The 17,757-nt window shown below is 42.7% G+C and overlaps 1 protein-coding gene across 1 annotated transcript; it reads left to right on the top strand.

Annotated features, from left to right (window-relative positions):
- Positions 1-265: 265 nt before the first annotated feature.
- LOC116984996 (choline kinase alpha-like) lies at positions 266-16,755 on the top strand. The gene is made up of 13 exons (XM_033039355.1): positions 266-298; positions 426-549; positions 1,782-1,848; positions 2,653-2,701; positions 8,395-8,508; positions 10,423-10,556; positions 11,972-12,076; positions 12,258-12,316; positions 13,622-13,709; positions 14,237-14,345; positions 14,616-14,722; positions 15,574-15,655; positions 16,641-16,755. Exons 1-13 carry the CDS (start codon positions 266-268, stop codon positions 16,695-16,697), a joined length of 1,128 nt encoding a protein of 375 aa, XP_032895246.1. The 3' UTR covers positions 16,698-16,755.
- Positions 16,756-17,757: the final 1,002 nt, after the last annotated feature.

Here is a 17,757-nt window from a genome sequence, read left to right as displayed (position 1 = left end):
TTCCTCATATGACAGTCCCGCCATCCCAGGGATCAATCTCGTGAACCTACGCTGCACTGCCTCAATCACAAGGATGTCCTTCCTCAAATTAGGAGACCAAAACTGTACACAATACTCCAGATGTGGTCTCACCAGAGCCCTATACAACTGCAGAAGAACCTCTTTACTCCTATATTGAAATCCTCTTGTTATGAAGGCCAACATTCCATTAGCTTTCTTCACTGCCTTCTTCACTTGTACCGACTACAAGGTCTTTGCAAACGCAATGGCCAACCGTCTAGGTCCAGTGCTGGTCCAAGTGATCCACGCTGACCACTTACACACTCTCGGGCCGGTCCATCCAGGACAATATCCATCTGGGCCGGGGCCTGGTCTACCTTGCTCAGGAGACTGGTGTACCAACTGCCTTTCTCTCCCTCGACCAGGAGAAAGCTTTCTACAGGGTGGATCTTGAGTATCTGCTGAGGACTCTGCGGGCGTTTGGGTTCAGACCGCACTTTTTGGCCCGGATCCGGCTTTTATACGCCGCCTGCGGAGTGCCTCGTCAAAGTAAAAGGATCCTTGTCGACCCCCATTGTCTCTTGAAATGCTCCTTACATTAACTCTAATGCTCCTTGCATTAAAGTAAATAAAGCTCAACCTACCGGCTCTCTCAAGGTTCCCTTCCTGTCTCTGCTTACTGTCCTTGCTGCACTAGCCTGTTCCATTTTCTACAAATGAGTCATGTTGCACTGTTTTGATTTCATCCCACTGGTTTCATCACTCGTAACAAGCACTAGCAAACCTCCCTGCAAGGATGGTGGTCCCCTTCTAGTACCAAGAGAACCCTGATTTCCTGGTCACTCTTATCAAATCAGTTCTGGTGTTTCTAGGAGAGAATCTTTGGTGCAGAATACTCAACTACACATTAGGGTGATTCAGATCCTATGGATAGTGGCAGTTGTGTAAAGAGGTATTGTTTAAGAAAATCCTTGAGATCTTCAACATTGTTTTGCTTGCCGCAAAGTTTCTGCTGGTGCCTTTGTTAATAGGCCAGGTTGATAAAGGTGAGCATATTGGTCATGGGAACATGCTTTGATGTGGATATATTTGCGACATACTTTAATAGCTGCAAAGTTTGGTTTGGAGATCGAGTTCTGTCTCAGATACAAAGGGTGTAGATGGGACCATGTTCTAAGCATTTCATCAGGATGGTTCTATTGGAGTTGGTGTTCCTTACTCCCTCCTTGACAATTGCTCTACCAGAGGCTTGTTCCTTTTTATATGCTTGGCATTGATGTCAATTCAATTTACTATGGCCTTCATCTCTGCATGGCAGTTGGAAGTGTGCATCCTTGGTGCATACTGAACCCAGCCATAATTTTGGGTAGTTTATGAAGAAGCTCAAATAATAGTACAATTCATACCAGGGAAAATTAACCTGGCCTAGAATTGTTGTCCATCTTGCAGCTGGATGGCTGGATTTGGCTGTGGACTATCTCTTCAAATTGTGATTATGACTGCTATTAGAGATGAATCTCAGCTGGGTATCTCTTGTCATGCGCTACTTATTATTCGAGGCCATGGCATAATCTGGACCCTTGGTTTCAGATTATTTTTAGAACATCGAAATGATTAACCCTTGCAATGTTGACACTTGTCCACCTTTCCTATTACGAACAAACGCTACACTGGAACAAAATCCTGAATTTGGTTGGCAAATAGTTAATAGTTTTCTTGTCTGCACCCTTTTGTTTCTAGTGGAGGCCTCAGTAACCTCTTGTATCTCTGCACACTGCCAGATCATGTGCTGAGTGTGGGCGATGAACCTCGCCAGGTACTGCTGCGAGTTTATGGCGCCATCTGCAGGTAAGTGGCAAAACCATTTAAACTCTTGGACTATTTGAAAATTGTTTCCCATATCAAATTGGGACCCCTTTAAAGAATTATCGATTCCTTTATCTTCATTTTTGCTCTGCCAACTTTCTCCACTTTTTAACGTGCTTACACTTGTAGCACTTTAATCGACTTGTCAAGTGTCTGCAAAATGTTCACTCGAACTGCATAGCTGAATACTGAAAATTATTTTTCACTCACTAGAGGGCAGAAGAATTTCTTTTAACTGGGATAAGACTCAGGGATTTGATGTATGTTAAGCTTGTTCACACCACAGAAGTGAACATTTGTTTAGCATCAGATAGACACAAAAAGCTGGAGTAGCTCAGCGGAACAGGCAACATCTATGGAGAGAAGGAATTGGTGACATTTCAGGTCGAGACCCTTCTTCAGAAAACGCCTCGATCCGAAACGCCACCCATTCCTTCTCTCCAGAGATGCTGCCTGTCCCTCCTGCATTTTGTGTCTATCTTCGGTTTAAACCAGCATCTGCAGTTCCTTCCTACACATTCGTGTTTAGCCTTGTTTTCTTATTGCTGTCCCAGTTTGTATCTGGATTGTGAAGTGCCCACAGTCTATGTACTTGCGGCAGGATTTTAATTGATAGTACCTAGCTGCAATAAAATTCTCCCTGGTTAGGAACAAGGAGAGTACTGAATTTGGATGAAGGCATATCTTTCCACATGAATTGCACACTACAGCACAGCTTTGTTCATCTAGGAATTGGAGATTGCACAAAATGAGGTCATTTGATCTATCAAGTGTGTGACCTTCTAGTGCTACATCCAGAAGACGCCTGTTTCAAGATGTTACACCAAAAAAGGAGGTAACTTCTTAAATTGGGATTTGTGCTGTTAAATCGAAAACCATGTTTCTGTTTCCATGTTGCTATGACATACAGTGGCTTGCAAAAGTATTCATACCCCTTGAACTTTTCCACATTTTGTCACGTTGCAACCACAAACGTAAATGTATTTTATTGGGATTTTATGTGATAGACCAACACAAAGTGGCGCATAATTGTGACGTGGAAGGAAAATGATACATGGTTTTCAAATTTTTTTACAAATAAAAAACTGAAAAGTGTGGCGTGCAAAAGTATTCAGCCCCCTTTACTCTGATACCCCTAAATAAAATCCAGTGCAACCAATTGCCTTCAGAAGTCACCTAATTAGTAAATAGAGTCCACTTGTGTGTAATCTAATCTCAGTATAAATACAGCTGTACTGTGAAGGCCTCAGACGTTTGTTAGAGAACATTAGTGAACAAACAGCATCATGAACCCCAAGGAACACACCAGACAGGTCAGGGATAAAGTTGTGGAGAAGTTTAAAGCAGGGTTAGGTTATAAAAAATATCCCAAGCTTTGAACATCTCACGGAGCACTGTTCAATCCATCATCCGCAAATGGAAAAAGTATGGCACAACTGCAAACCTATCAAGACATGGCCGTCCACCTAAACTGACAGGCCGGGCAAGGAGAGCATTGATCAGAGAAGCAGCCAAGAGGCCCATGGTAACTCTGGAGGAGCTGCAGAGATCCACAGCTCAGGTGGGAGAATCTGTCCACAGGACAACTATTAGTCGTGCACTCCACAAATCGGGCCTTTATGGAAGAGTGGCAAGAAGAGAGCCATTGTTGAAAAAAAGCCATAAGAAGTCCCGTTTGCAGTTTGCCACAAGCCATGTGGGGGACACAGCAAACATGTGGAGGAAGGTGCTCTGGTCAGATGAGACCAAAATTGAAGTTTTTGGCCTAAATGCAAAACACTATGTGTGGTGGAAAACTAACACTGCACATCACCCTGAACACACCATCCCCACTATGAAACATGGTGGTGGCAGCATCATGCTGTGGAGATCTTTTTCTTCAGCAGGGACAGGGAAGCTGGTCAGGGAGGAGGAGCCATCTTGGTGAACGGCTGCTAGCCAGCAGCCATCCGTTTTAATTCGTTTTTTTAAATAGTTTTTAGTGAGTCCTGTTTTTTGTTTGCAGGGGATATGTACTTTTTAATGTGGGGGTAGGTGTAAACTTTATTTCTAGGTCCCTACCTGGTCGGTGTGGCAGCCTTTTCTCCTGGCTGCCCGTCGACCCGTCCTCGTGGCCTACCAGCGGGCTTGGAGTGCCGTTTCCTGGCGGGGACCGCCCAGCACCTCGGCCTCGGTGGCAGCACAGCGCTGGAGCGCTATCGCGGAGCAGAGTGGAGCAGGCGATGCCTTGCCTGGGTCGCCGCGCTGGAGCGACGTGCTGGAGCTCTGGTGAGCTGGACCGCCGAGAGCAACATCTCCGGGCTGCGGGTCTGCGGAGCGGAGAGGAGGCGTGCGGAGAGGCGGCAGAGCGGAGAGGCGGCAGTGCGGAGAGGCGGCAGTGCGGAGAGGCGGCGCCAACTTTATCATCGGGAGCCTGGGAGCTTCAAACCGGCGCGGCCTTGTCGGCTTCGGCAGCCGCGGTCTCCAACCAGGAAGCGGCCGTTCCAGGTGGCCCAGCCGCCGAGAGGACTCTCCCGACGCCGGGACAAGACCACCCGGTGAGAACGGCCAGGGACATCGGGCCTCCGCAGAGGCAATTGCGGTGGCCTCACTAGGCCTGACTTTGGGGTGAACTTGGGTGGGGACTGGACATTGTGCCTTCCCCCACAGTGCTATCCACTGTGGGGGGATGATTTTTTTGTCTAATTGTAATCCTGTAAGTCTGTGTCCTAGATGGCTGCCGTGAAGAGAGAGTGGACGCTGGCGCGCTTTGGCTGCCGCTGCTCTCTCTTCACATTGTGTTTTTGATTTTCTGTTTTTGGATTGAACTATGTTTTTAATTTGTGTCTCTGTGATGTCTTTATTACTTATTTTATTCCGATTATATGTTTTTATTCCGATTATCTATGTAAGGTGTCCTTGAGATGTCTGAAAGGCGCCCATTAAATAAAATTTATTATTATTATTATTATTGAGTTGATGGGAAGATGGATGGAGCCAAATACAGGGCAATCTTGGAAGAAAACCTGTTAGAGTCTGCAAAAGACTTGAGACTGGGGCGGAGGTTCACCTACCAGCAGGACAACGACCCTAAACATACAGCCAGAGCTACAATGGAATGGTTTAGATCAAAGCATATTCATGTGTTAGAATGGCCCAGTCAAAGTCCAGACCTAAATCCAATTGAGAATCTCTGGCAAGACTTGAAAATTGTTGTTCACAGACGCTCTCCATCCAATCTGACTGAGCTTGAGCTATTTTGCAAAGAAGAATGGGCAAAAATTTCAGTCTCTAGATGTGCAAAGCTGATAGAGACATACCCCAAAAGACTTGCAGCTGTAATTGCAGCGAAAGGTGGTTCTACAAAGTATTGACTCAGGGGGGCTGAATACTTTTGCACGCCACACTTTTCAGTTTTTTATTTGTAAAAAAATTTGAAAACCATGTATCATTTTCCTTCCACTTCACAATTATGCACCACTTTGTGTTGGTCTATCACATAAAATCCCATTAAAATACATTTACGTTTGTGGTTGTAACGTGACAAAATGTGGAAAAGTTCAAGGGGTATGAAAACTTTGCAAGCCACTGTATGCTGAAGTATTTTTATGGTCCTGAGTTATCAGCTTTCATTTTACTACTTGGTTTCTCATTAAGCAATATTAGAGTTTGGTAATTGCAACATAATTTTGTGTGCTTGTGATTTCAAGTCATGTGAAAACACTCTTGTGAATAGCACCAAACAATGGACCCACTTAATACCTTTTAGTCATGTATATTTTATTCTACTTTTAGTTCTAAGATGGACAATTCTTTGCTCTGCCTATATTCCTGGCCTAAAACTCCCATCTCTTTCTTGCTTCTCTAGTGTGAAAAGCCTGTGGATATGTTTATCACACCAGAGGCCCAATACACACCTGGTCCTACTTCCCTCATTTTACTTTCAAGCCATATCCCATGTTACCCAGTCCCCAACTAAAAATAATGGCTCCTCTTGATGCATGTTCTAATGGTCCTGCAGCTAACTGATCCTGCTTTATCAATGCAGGCATCCTGCATTAATTGCTCACTACTGTGATAAGAATATGATTGGAGTTTTGTTTACTAGCTAATGATATCTCTAGTTTCCAAATTAAACTTGGGTCATTTTCTGATGTACATTTCCCATTTTTAAATTTGGCCATTCATGTAGCCACATACGTTAAGCAAAATGTGCAGAAAGGGAATATATTTAGATTTGTATCTAACCTATGACATCCTGGCCATGTTTGATGTCTGGAGAGTTTTACTTTGTATCTAATTAGGGATCTTGGCAAGAGTAGTGCCCATTAGAGATGTTATACATGTCCTGGGAATGTACACTAGGATGGTGAAGTAAAACACTTTTATTGCCCATCTTGAGCTACATATTGTTCAAATGAAGAAATCTATAGACAAGGGGCAAAGGACATTTATTGTCACATGCACCAATTGGTGCAGTGAAATGTGAGTTACCAAAGTACCACTGGTGCAAATCAAAAAGGAAAATCCAAAAGCATTTGAGATGTATGAAGGGTTGGGGGTAACAAGTAAGTGCCATTTGGATCCAAAAATGCAATATGTGCTCACAGATGATGAAAGTGTAGTTTTAAAATAATATTTATTTCTATTCCCTAAAGAGAAGGATATTGTATTTGGAGAGATTTTGGGAGGATAATATTGGAATTCTGGAGCATTTTATGCATGAAGATGCTATTTGCATGCCTTTTGCAAGCTTAAAATGGGCAAAGTTACTATGAAAGGGAGGAGATGGCTGGGACCCTGATGTGTTTAATTTTGCTGCCCATGGGTGAAATAACATGATTAGAAGAAAGTTGACGTGGTGCCCTTATTCAAGCAAAGGAATAGGGATAAACCAAATAATTCATGGACTATTTATTGAGTCCGAATGAAATGACTGAAAAACATTGTAATTACTGTATTTGGAAAGGCAGGAATGCAGTGTCATTTTAGTGCGACATCCCGTTTAACCACTTGTTTTCTTTTGTTTGAAGAGTCAACAATGTATTGATGAGAGCAGTGCAGTTTATATACTTCAGTTAGGTCTTTGACAAAGGTCCATGTAGGAAACTCATCCAATGTTTGCAGCACATGGGATTCAGGGGAGGGAAGTTGGCAAATTGGATCCAAAGCCAGCTTGATGATAGAGGGTGAAATGGAAGCCTGTGGGAAGTAATGTACCACAGGCCCTAGTATTGGGACCTTTATTTATTGTCTATATCATTTCAATTATTATGAAAGTAGAATCGTGAAAATTGATTTGACATGACACAGGTGTTGGTGAGGATTGTAATTGTGGGCTTTAGGATGATATTGATCAGCTGGTAATGTGTAGGAAAGAACTGCAGATGCTGGTTTAAGTCAAAGGTAGAGTAATGGCAGATGGAATTTAATCTTGCAGTGTGGTGTCGTTTGGGAGGACTAAAGGGTCGGGCAAACATCTTGACTGATGGACAGTTCTGAGGAACAGAGGGTCCTTGGTGTATAAGGGCAGCATGGTGGTGCAGAAAGTTGCTGCCTTTCTGTGTCACAGACTTGGGTTCAATCCTGACTTTGGGTGCTCTCTGTACGGAGTTTGTTTGTTCTCCCTGTGACCATGTGGGTTTTCTCCAGGTGCTCTGGTTTCTTCTCTCATTCCAGAGACGTGCAGGTTTGTAGGTTAATTGGCTTCTGTAAATGTTTAGGATAGAACTAGTCAGAGATCACCCTAGTTTAGGATAGAACTAGGGTGATCTCTGGTCGATGTGGACTCGGTGAGCTGAAGGGCCTATTTCCAAGCTGTATCTCTAAACTAAATCTGATTCCTGAAGGTGGCAGCCTGGATTCATAATATGGTAGAAGATGCCATATGGATACATGACTGGATTAGCCAGTGAGGTTGCATAGATTAGGTTCCCATGAATTAGGCCACATCTGGAATATGGCACAGTTTTAGTCACTACAATGTAGGAGCAAGGAGAAACTGGAAATACTAGGTTTGTTTTCTATGTAGAAGAAGCTGAAGGGGTTGGGGGGGAGGCGCAGGTTTGAGGGAGGTATACAAAATTACGAAGGTCCCAAGTCGGAAAACATTAGAAATTTCAACCGACATCAGAGGTATCTAATACCAGATGACATAACTTTTGGATAAGGAGGATCTGAGAAAAATGTCTCCCCCCCCCCCCCCACTCCCCATCATCCCAAGAGCATGAATGCAATCTGGAATTTATTATCTGAGAAGGTTGTGGAGGCAGGTATATCCATATTTGTTTCTAGGCGAGCACTAGAATCAGTGCATAAACCTTAGACCAAGTAAATGGGATTAATGTATAGGTAAGCACTTGATGGCATGTACATTCAAAGGACCTATTTCTATGCTGCATAATTTCTAACCTGATGCTGTTTAAGTTGCTAATCTATTATCTAATGTAAACTGCCTGTTTTCAAAAGCCATTTCCAGAAAGTAGTGGTCATCCTAATGGATGTGAATTTTGCTGTTTTGACAGTAGGCATTTTTGTTGTCCCTCGCAGGGTGTGGATTCTCTGGTACTGGAGAGCGTGATGTTTGCTGTATTGGCAGAACGTGCCTTGGGACCAAGATTATATGGAGTGTTTCCGCGGGGACGTTTGGAGCAATACATTCCAGTATGAAGTTATTTCTCTCCTGTGTTACTTTTAAAATTTGAAAATTGTTCCTGCACCATTTGCAGCATCCATGTACAGTCATTCATCCTCTATGGGGATACCCTACTCATCAGAGGCCTTGCTGAACTGGTTGCAAATGGTTTACTGCATTGGGCTTGTTGACTAGAATTGGCAGTTGGAGGTGGTATTGAACCTGCTGGCATAGTAAGTGGCCAAAAATGAAATTAACTTGTGCATTCTCTTTGTAGCATGTCCTCTTATTTCTCATCTCCTTCACACAATTATTTTAAGATCTTGTTATTGTCAGTCCAGACCATGCTTCAGTATGGGTGGACCTGGTTTGTTTCCTTTGCTAACCTCTATGTTGTGCAGCTGGTGGGAGATTAGATCTGTGCAGCATTTATACACCAGATGTGATAAAGAACTCCATGGTATATTTAAGCAATAGTGAAGCAATGTCTAAAATATTCTTTAGCATGTGGACAAGTGTCATTCCTGTATCATCTCATTGTGCATTCTTGCAAAAAGACATATTTGTTCATATTCTTCCCAATTTAATGTAAATGTTTACAACACTATGAATGGAAGCAAAACCAATTAATTTTAGTGTTCTTACTCCATTGATTGGAAGTTCTTCAGATTCTTTATGCAGACAGAACCTTTATCCTTAAAAGGACACGACATGCTGGAGTAACTCAGCCGGTCAGACAGCATTGCTGGAGAACATGGATAGGTGACGGTTTGGGTCGAGACCCTTCTTCAGACATAAAACGTCACTGTTGCACGTTCTCCAGAGATACTGTCTGACATGTACTAGATCAAAACCACCTTAAATTTGCTCATCTGAATGCTTGGAGTATATAGTATATAGCTGCTGTTTTAAAGTGTCGTTGCTATAAGATTGTCACTTTAGTGATGTCCTTGTACAACTGGGTTACACAGCATTCTATAGCATTTAGGAGTGTGCTGAATATAGCATAATGCCCAAAAGGCTGAGCAGCAGACCTTAATTCTATTATAGATATTTTAGATGGGATGGTACTGAATAATTCCTGATCCTTCACCTGTTTCAGTCACAGTGCCCTCCATAATATTTGGGACAAAGACTCATCATTTATTTATTTGCCTCTGAACTCCACAATTTGAGATTTGTACTAGAAAAAAAATCACGTGGTTAAAGTGCACGTTGTCAGATTTTAACAAAGGCCATTTTTATCCATTTTGGTTTCACCACGTATAAATTACAGCAGTGTTTATACATAGTCCCCCTCCCCCATTGCAGGGCACCATAATGTTTGGGACACAGGTGTCATGTAAATGAAAGTAGCGATGTTTAGTATTTTATTGCATATCCTTTGCATGCAATGACTGCTTGAAGTCTGCAATGCATGGACATCACAAGTTTCTGGGTGTCTTCACTGGTGATGCTCTGCCAAGCCAGTATTGCAGCCATCTTTAGCTTATGCTTGTTTTGGGGGATAGTCCCCTTCAGTTTTCTCTTCAGCATATAAAAGGCATGCTCAATTGGGTTCAGATCTGGTGATTGACGGCCACTCAAAAATTGACCATTTTTTAGCTTTGAAAAACTCCTCTGTTGCTTTAGCAATATGGTTGGGATGATTGTCTTGATGTAGAATGAACTGCCGGCCAATGAGTTTTGAGGCAATTGTTTGAACTTGAGCAGATAGGATGTGTCTACACACTTCAGAATTCATTTGGCTACTGCTGATGGTAGTTGGTGCCAAACTAGGAACATGTGAAACCAAAATTTTCTTGCACCTTTTAGCCCCCTATTTCTCAAGTTTCTTCTTGTAGTTGAGTGATGCCTATATTAGTGAGGTTGTGCACTTATTATGAAGGATGGGCTGGAAAGTTGCATATATTTAATGTGGCATCCTCAATCTGTCTGACTAGAGCCGTCGACTGCTGACTGAAGAGTTGGGACTTCCAGATATTTCAGCAGAGATAGCAGTAAAAATGTCTCGATTCCATGGAATGGTCATGCCCTTCAACAAAGAACCAAAGTGGCTGTTTGAGACTATGGACAGGTATGACTGACCAGAATCTGCATCCGTTTGAGTGGAGTGAATAACAGGGAAAGAGTACAGTGACCAATGCAACAGCAATTACAAAATGGGCATTCTCTTAGCTGCCTCTTTTCTAATTTACCTCTTCACAATTCTGTTGTGCTTCTAAACCTTGGATTGTCCTTTTCCAACTAATCTGGGTGGATTAGACCAGGGTTCTATTTGTAAATATACTCCTACAAATGTTGTCTTTGAATAGTCTTGCTTTGTCTTGTTGCTACTAAACATGGGTATGAGCTGGTCTCTTACCACCATCACCACCCAAACCTTTTGTTCAAATAAACATACCCTCCAAACCTTTTGTTCAAATAAAAATGAGCCGATCTGAAACCAGAAAGATTGAACTGCCAATGTAAGTACCCCAACAGGGCTACTGTTGCCGTGAAGCCAAATGGATTTGGTAAATTGTTAAGCGCAATGCAAGGAAAAATAGTAGAACTCGTTTGCTGTGCATTTTATATGACCGGATCTAGACCTGGAAATGTGTAAATTCCTTATCCTTTACAGAACCCAAATTGGAGCATTGATTGAAAGATGCTTGTATGTGGCAGGTCATGTCTTATTAACTTGATAGAGTGTTTTATTGAGGAGGTGATGAAGGAGATTGAAAGTGATGAAGGAGATTGTTGGCAGTGGATTTTAGTTAGGATTTGATAAGGCCCCTCCGGGTAGGCTGATCCAGCAGTTAAGATGTAGGGGTTTCATGATGACTTGGTCATATACATTCAGAGCTGGTGTATTGATAGGAGGGTTGTGATGGATGGTAGATATTCTGGCTCTAGCTCTGTGACCAATGGAGTTCTGCAGGGATCTATGCTGAGACCCTTGCTGTTTGTGATATGGAGATGCAGGTGGTGAGGAATGGAATGCTGTCGGAAGATACAGCGGGATATAGACCAACTGCAGAAATGGATGGGGAAATATCAGATCGAGTTTAACCGGAGCACGTGTGATGTGTTGCAATGTGGGAGGTTCTCCAATTTCTGGTAGCCCTTACTGTCTCCTCCCCTTCTCAGCTCTCCCTCAGCCCTCTGGCTCCTCCTCTTCCTTTTTTCTGCCCCCCCCCATGTTGGTCATGAAGTTGTATTTGAGGCGGGGGCTGTGGGGTGAATGGGCCGAGCGGCCTGGAGCCGGGGGAGGGAGAGGCCTAGTCCTTGCACCGGGTCCTGCATGGTGAATAGAAAATAAGGTAATGAAATGAAGGGTGAGCCTTTCGAATGATCATTTTGAATGGCGGAGGTTTGAAGGGATAAATGTCCATCTTTATTTTTGCTTCAAAAGATTGTCTGATGCAGGCTTAATCGGGGGCGAGCCAGTGGTCTTGTGTTCATCATTTAAGTAGTTTTATTAAAGACCATCTCTCTCCTCTTGTTAAGGTATCTCAAGCAGATAATGGGATTGACATTCGTCAGAGAGGCACATGTGAAAAAGTTTAATAAACTGAAGACTTTCAACCTGCCAGGAGAGTTGGCGAGTTTAAAGTAAGAATTTAACTTTACTTTAATCATTGCTTTATTATTTGACCAGACAATAATCGGAGGATGTTGGTCATTGGCAGAAACTTGAGGTTAATACTTTTTCATCTTTTCCTGTTCTTTCTCACTCTCAGAAATCAATGTCATATGCTAATTTAGTGATTTTTTTTTTATCCCCCTCTTTCAGGTCGCTTCTTGAAGCCACATGGTCACCTGTGGTTTTTTGTCATAATGATGTACAGGAAGGTAAAGGTGTAGAATAAATAAGTATTCTATCGGGGGGGCTTTTAATTGACAGAATGAGCAGCTGAGCTGTGACAGGCTGCAGTATCAACCAAATGTTTTGCAATTAGTTCTGGTCAATTATTGTTCAGAGCTATATTGTTCCCTTAGTAGTGTGTCTGAACACATTACTGTTCTGTAGTAATGCAAGGCAAATGACAGGTCTTTTGGTACCAACGACCATGGTTCTGTTGGCTTTATAATAGTTAAAGTCAGGGGAGGTCCAGAAGTTAAAATTTTGAATTGGGACAGTGCCAACCTTGATGGTATTAGACAGGAACTTGGAGTAGGATGTTTGCAGATAAAGGGATGTCCTGAAAGTGGGTTGCTTTTAAAAGTGTGGTGAGGCTTCTGGACACACCCTAAGGCTAACATGAAATTTTGAGCTGTTTGAATTTGGAAGAATCCAGACAAAGAATCGAAGCGCAGATCTAAGACTGCTTGATAGCCCTCTCAATTCCTCCTTCCATTTGTCATAGTTATACAGCACAGAACTAGGCCCTTCAGCCAAACCAACCAAGATGTTCATCCCACCTGTCTGTGTTTGGCCTATATCCCTCAACCTTTCCTATCCATGTACCTGTTCAAATGTCTTTTAAATATTGTACTGGTACTGGTCTCAACTACCTCCCCTGGCAGTTCGTTCCAGATACCCACCACCCTCTGTGTGGAAAAAGCTGATCCTCGGGGTCCTATTAAATCTTTCCTCTCTCACCTTGAATCTATATTCTCTGGTCTTGATTTCCCCTCTGCCAGGTAAAAGACTCTGTGCATTCACCCTATTTATTCCCCTCATGGTATTATATTTTTAAAAGATCACCCTTTAGTCTCCAGCCCTCCATGGAATAAAGTCTTAGCCTGCTCGACCTTCAGCTCGGGCCCCCAGTCCTGGTAACCTTCTCATAAATCTGCTCCTCACTCTTTCCAGCTATGACGTCCTTTCTGTGACCAAAACTGAACCCAAAGGTAACATAATGTTCCAACTTCTATACTCAATACCCTGACTAACCTGGATGGATCCCTGGTTGCACCTCCTGCGGTTCCAAGGAAAAATACCTGGAAAGAGGTGGTTTGGGTTGGGTTGGAAGGGATGAGTGAACCAAGGAATTAAGGGAGTGGTCCCTATGGAAAGGGGTAGAGACATGGTACATTGATGAGAAAAAAATGAAACCCCTCAAAATCCATGTGCCTATTCTAAATCAGTATGGAGAAGATTCTTGAAATGTTGCTGAATGCTTTTTCTGATTTACCTTGTTTCCCCTTTTCAAGGTAATATTCTCTATTTGGCGGACAAAGACGCAACATCCACAGATAAATTGATGCTGATTGATTTTGAGTACAGCAGCTACAACTACAGGTAATGACCTCTGAGCTATTAGGCTAAGATCCGAAGTCTTCAACACGAGCATGGGTACCAAAGATTTACACAAAGGGCTGGAGTAACTCAGCGAGTCAGGCAGCAGCCCTGGAGAATATGGATAGGTGTCAGGCTGGATACTTCAGACAAGTGACCAAGAAACACTCCTCCCTCCTTCCCCAATTTCCTCCACCCCCTCCCCAAAAACCACAGATAAGTACGAACTGGAAACCACCAGTACATTCTGGTTTTGGCAATATTAGCTAGAGCCAAGCCATATTTGCAGGTGACATAATCTTGTTCTGGACAGGCTATTTATCGTTTTGGTCATGCAACTAGGTTGGATCTGACCACTGCCCTCAATGGCAATCACTCTTTGGGGGCTTAACTATTAGCTTTCCCTGGTTGGGGAGGAGTGATGGGGCTATGGGTTGCAATGGGAATCTGGGTTCCTGTTGGAGGGCGAGCGCGGGGGAAAGGGAGGACTGCTGCTTAACGTGTACCTTCTGCCTTGTCTTTGTTCGCAGGGGCTTTGACATTGGAAATCACTTCTGTGAATGGATGTATGACTACACTTATGATCAGTGGCCTTTCTTCAAAGCTAATATGGAGAATTATCCCAACCGACAGCAGCAGGTATTGACAACAGCAAGCTGGTCTTTGGGTATCTACACAAGGTGAAAAAGGAAGGGAAATTCTTCCTCTTACCACAACATCTGGCATTGGTCACACAAAAGTCAATGTTAGGCCTCTAAAGAAACGCTTTCAGAAGCTGTTTCTTGATTCTGAGAATCTTGCCATCAGGAATTCTTCATGTCTCAAAAACATTCAGGGTCAACTTCCATTAACAGCAAATGTGGTTTGTCTACTTCACTTAAATAACTTTAAACTCTTATTTCTCCTCAGCTTCACTTCATCAGACATTACCTTTCTGAATATTCGGGGAATAAAGGGGACTCGGTGCATGATGATCAGTTGAAAATTGAAGAAGAGATGATCATTGAGATCAACAGGTTGGGCACTTGTATGGAATAATCAGGGGGTTAAGTTAGTGAGAGGTTTTATAACAGTGGGGATATAAGGATGGTGAGGCTGGCAGCTAAACTGTGCTTTTCTGCACAAGTAACTGCTAGAATCTAAAGATTGGTGGACTTGGCTGATGCTGTTTAATCTACTCTCCATGTGAAACCTGAAGACCTCTTACTCTTCTTATGAGGTAGATGTTCATGCTAAATGGAGTCATGAGCCATGGTAGCAAGATTGAAAGCCCCAGAGGGCACTGACCTTTTAATACAGAAAATGCTAAAGCACATCTTGGGTAGTAAGAGTTATAGCCTCTGTTTTGTATTTCATGTTGAACAAAATAGAGTGAGGCCTTTCCTGGAATATATTTCTTATCTGCCGCGGTGATTTTTGCCTCCCATGAATACTTACAGTGCAGCTCCAACCTCTTGCCACACTCTCACCTTTACGTTTACAGTCTCACTGCCTCACTGCTTCCCCTCCCTCCCAACCACTTTCAGCTCCAAAGTACCTCTCCAACCCGTTTAAGGAGACTGGAGAACACTGACCTAAAGCTGTGTATTACTCGTAGTAAAACTCCTCTAGTGCTGTTTTACAGTGACCTGTGCATGATGTTTGGGATGGATTGTTGACAATATTGCTGGAGAAACTCAGCGAGTGAGGCAGCATCTATGGAGTGAAGGAAATAGGCAATGTTTTGGGTCGAGACCCTTCTTCAGACAGGATTGATTAGTTGTTTATCAGTAATAACGCCAGATTTAGAATGAAATTGTGGGAAGTTGGGCCAATGAAGGGTTTTTTTCTGTTTTAACTAACTGATGCTATGTATTACTTTCTTAAGGTATGCCCTAGCCTCTCACTACCTGTGGGCACTCTGGGCTATTATACAAGCAAAGCTTTCCACAATTGAGTTCGGTTACATGGTGAGTTATGTGTGTCTGTGTATCTTTCTGCCTCTCATTACACACTACCTCATCTTTTTTGTCTTCCCATTCTTGTGCATAAGTTAAGAGAGGACAGGAATGGGGTTATACATTGGCAAGGGATGTGAAATGGCTAACCGACATGAGTAAATGGTTCTTTTCTGGATTGGCAATCGGTAGCTAGTGCAACTATATATAATCTACAGTTTTGATCGGGATGAAATGACGGGCATTTGCTGATGAGACAAAGTGGGTTAGCAAGTTGAAGAGTGCACAGCTCACAAAGGATGTAGTGAGTGGGAGATGAAGTGGGAGATGAAGACTGCTGTGGGAAAATGGGGTTATCTATTTTGGATGAAAGTTTGGAAAAAACACAATATAACAACGTGAAAACTGTTGTAAATGGTTTGGGGAGTGGAATACGTGAAAAAGTTAATATGCAAGCAGTTGGGAAGGTTGGTGGGATCCTGGTCCCTTATGTGAGAGGTATGGGGTGTGGAGATGGTACAGAGAAAGTTCATTCAGAATATCCCCAGATGAAATAGTTGACAAATGTTGAAAGAGGCTATCTTCCCTTGTGGGGGTATCTGTAACATGAGCATATTTTGAATAACGGCCGCTCATTTTGGACAGAAAATAGATTTCCTTCTCTCATAGGGTGGAGACGATGTCTATGTCACCTAAAATATATTCCGACATTTGCACTGAAGATGAGGTGGAATGGGGGAAAATTGATGTTGATGCCAAGAGTTTGTCAGCCATGATAGTACTGAATCGTGGAGGATGAACAATTGACCAATTTAGCCTGCTCCTGCACCTTGTTTTCCCATCCTTGCCTGCCCTCCTGCCTTGCACTGTCCCTCCCCTCCACCACAGCATCCTCCCTTGACTGGCTCACCCACTCACTTGCTTCCCACTTTATAAATTGGAGATGATTCTGCTTTGTGCTCTCTGAAGAACTAAGGTGATGTCTCTTTTGTTTCAGGATTATGCCCTGTATAGACTGGAAGCCTACTTTGATCAGAAGAGAATACTTGGTTGACTTGCTGTACAGTGCTAGCACTGCTTGGAATTTAGCACGTTTCTGTTATTAATTATTTTTTAAAATTGCATTTTGCTTCAAATTAGTCCAGGACCATTTTAAACCTGATCAGTGACTGCACTTTGAAATCACACAAATGTAGTTCGATGAACTCGAATCACAGACTAAAAATGGTGATCATGGACTTCTTGGAAGGGCTGTGGTTGAGAAAGTTAATCTCCAGTCCTGTGAAACCCTGGGTCACAGATGATCGTGCAGGAGCTTGTAGCAATATGTTTCTTGTGTGTGTTCTTGTACTGTGTATCTCCGTCCTCATGCTCCAGCTGTCTCCCAACACATGAACTACAAGGCTGGTTTTCCTTGTCACGACTGTGCTTTTAAGTAGCCGTTTGTGCTGGATATTTTGATTAAGATGGTCTGATTGGACTGATTAAGACCTTGGGGTTTACTTTGATGATTTAAGTTAATGGTGTCTCTGGCAAAGCCAGCACTTGTCATCCCTAAGTGCTATCAAACAGGTGACAAAAGATTATCTTGAATGCTGCAAGGTATTTCAAAGTTGTTGGGTAGGGTGTTCTAAGATTTAAACATGATGGTAAAGAAGAAATGACTCCACATTAGCCATTTATTAGAAACATAACCTGTGGGTGGTGTTCCAGTGCACCTGTTACCCTCTTTGTTTTTGATGGAAGAGTTCACATAACCACAGAAGTAATTGGGTGTTGGTTTGAATATGCTTCCACACCATTTGATGAAAATAAAATGAGTACAGTTAAACAATGCAAACTAGTTTGATATGTGGCATAATATGTGGTATAGAATACTGTGCTGAGGTTGGTACAGTTGCAAGGAAGATCTGCCCAGGTTCCTACTCAGGAAAGATAAACAAATAGTGGAAACTTGATGAGAAAAAATTCTCAACATTATAATTTCTCGGTAATATCAATGGATGGAGAAAGAATTGTGTGTCAGTTCAATGACTTACATTTCTAATTTTTCTCTCTCGGTTGCATGACCTGCTTCCATTCTTTTGTCCCTGCTTCTGATCATGGTTTAGAAA

Source organism: Amblyraja radiata, chromosome 21 (assembly GCF_010909765.2).
Source record: "Amblyraja radiata isolate CabotCenter1 chromosome 21, sAmbRad1.1.pri, whole genome shotgun sequence".
Lineage (NCBI taxonomy): Eukaryota > Metazoa > Chordata > Chondrichthyes > Rajiformes > Rajidae > Amblyraja > Amblyraja radiata.
The sequence above is the reverse complement of the archived record's forward strand: the minus strand, read 5'-3'. Positions and strand labels throughout refer to the sequence as shown.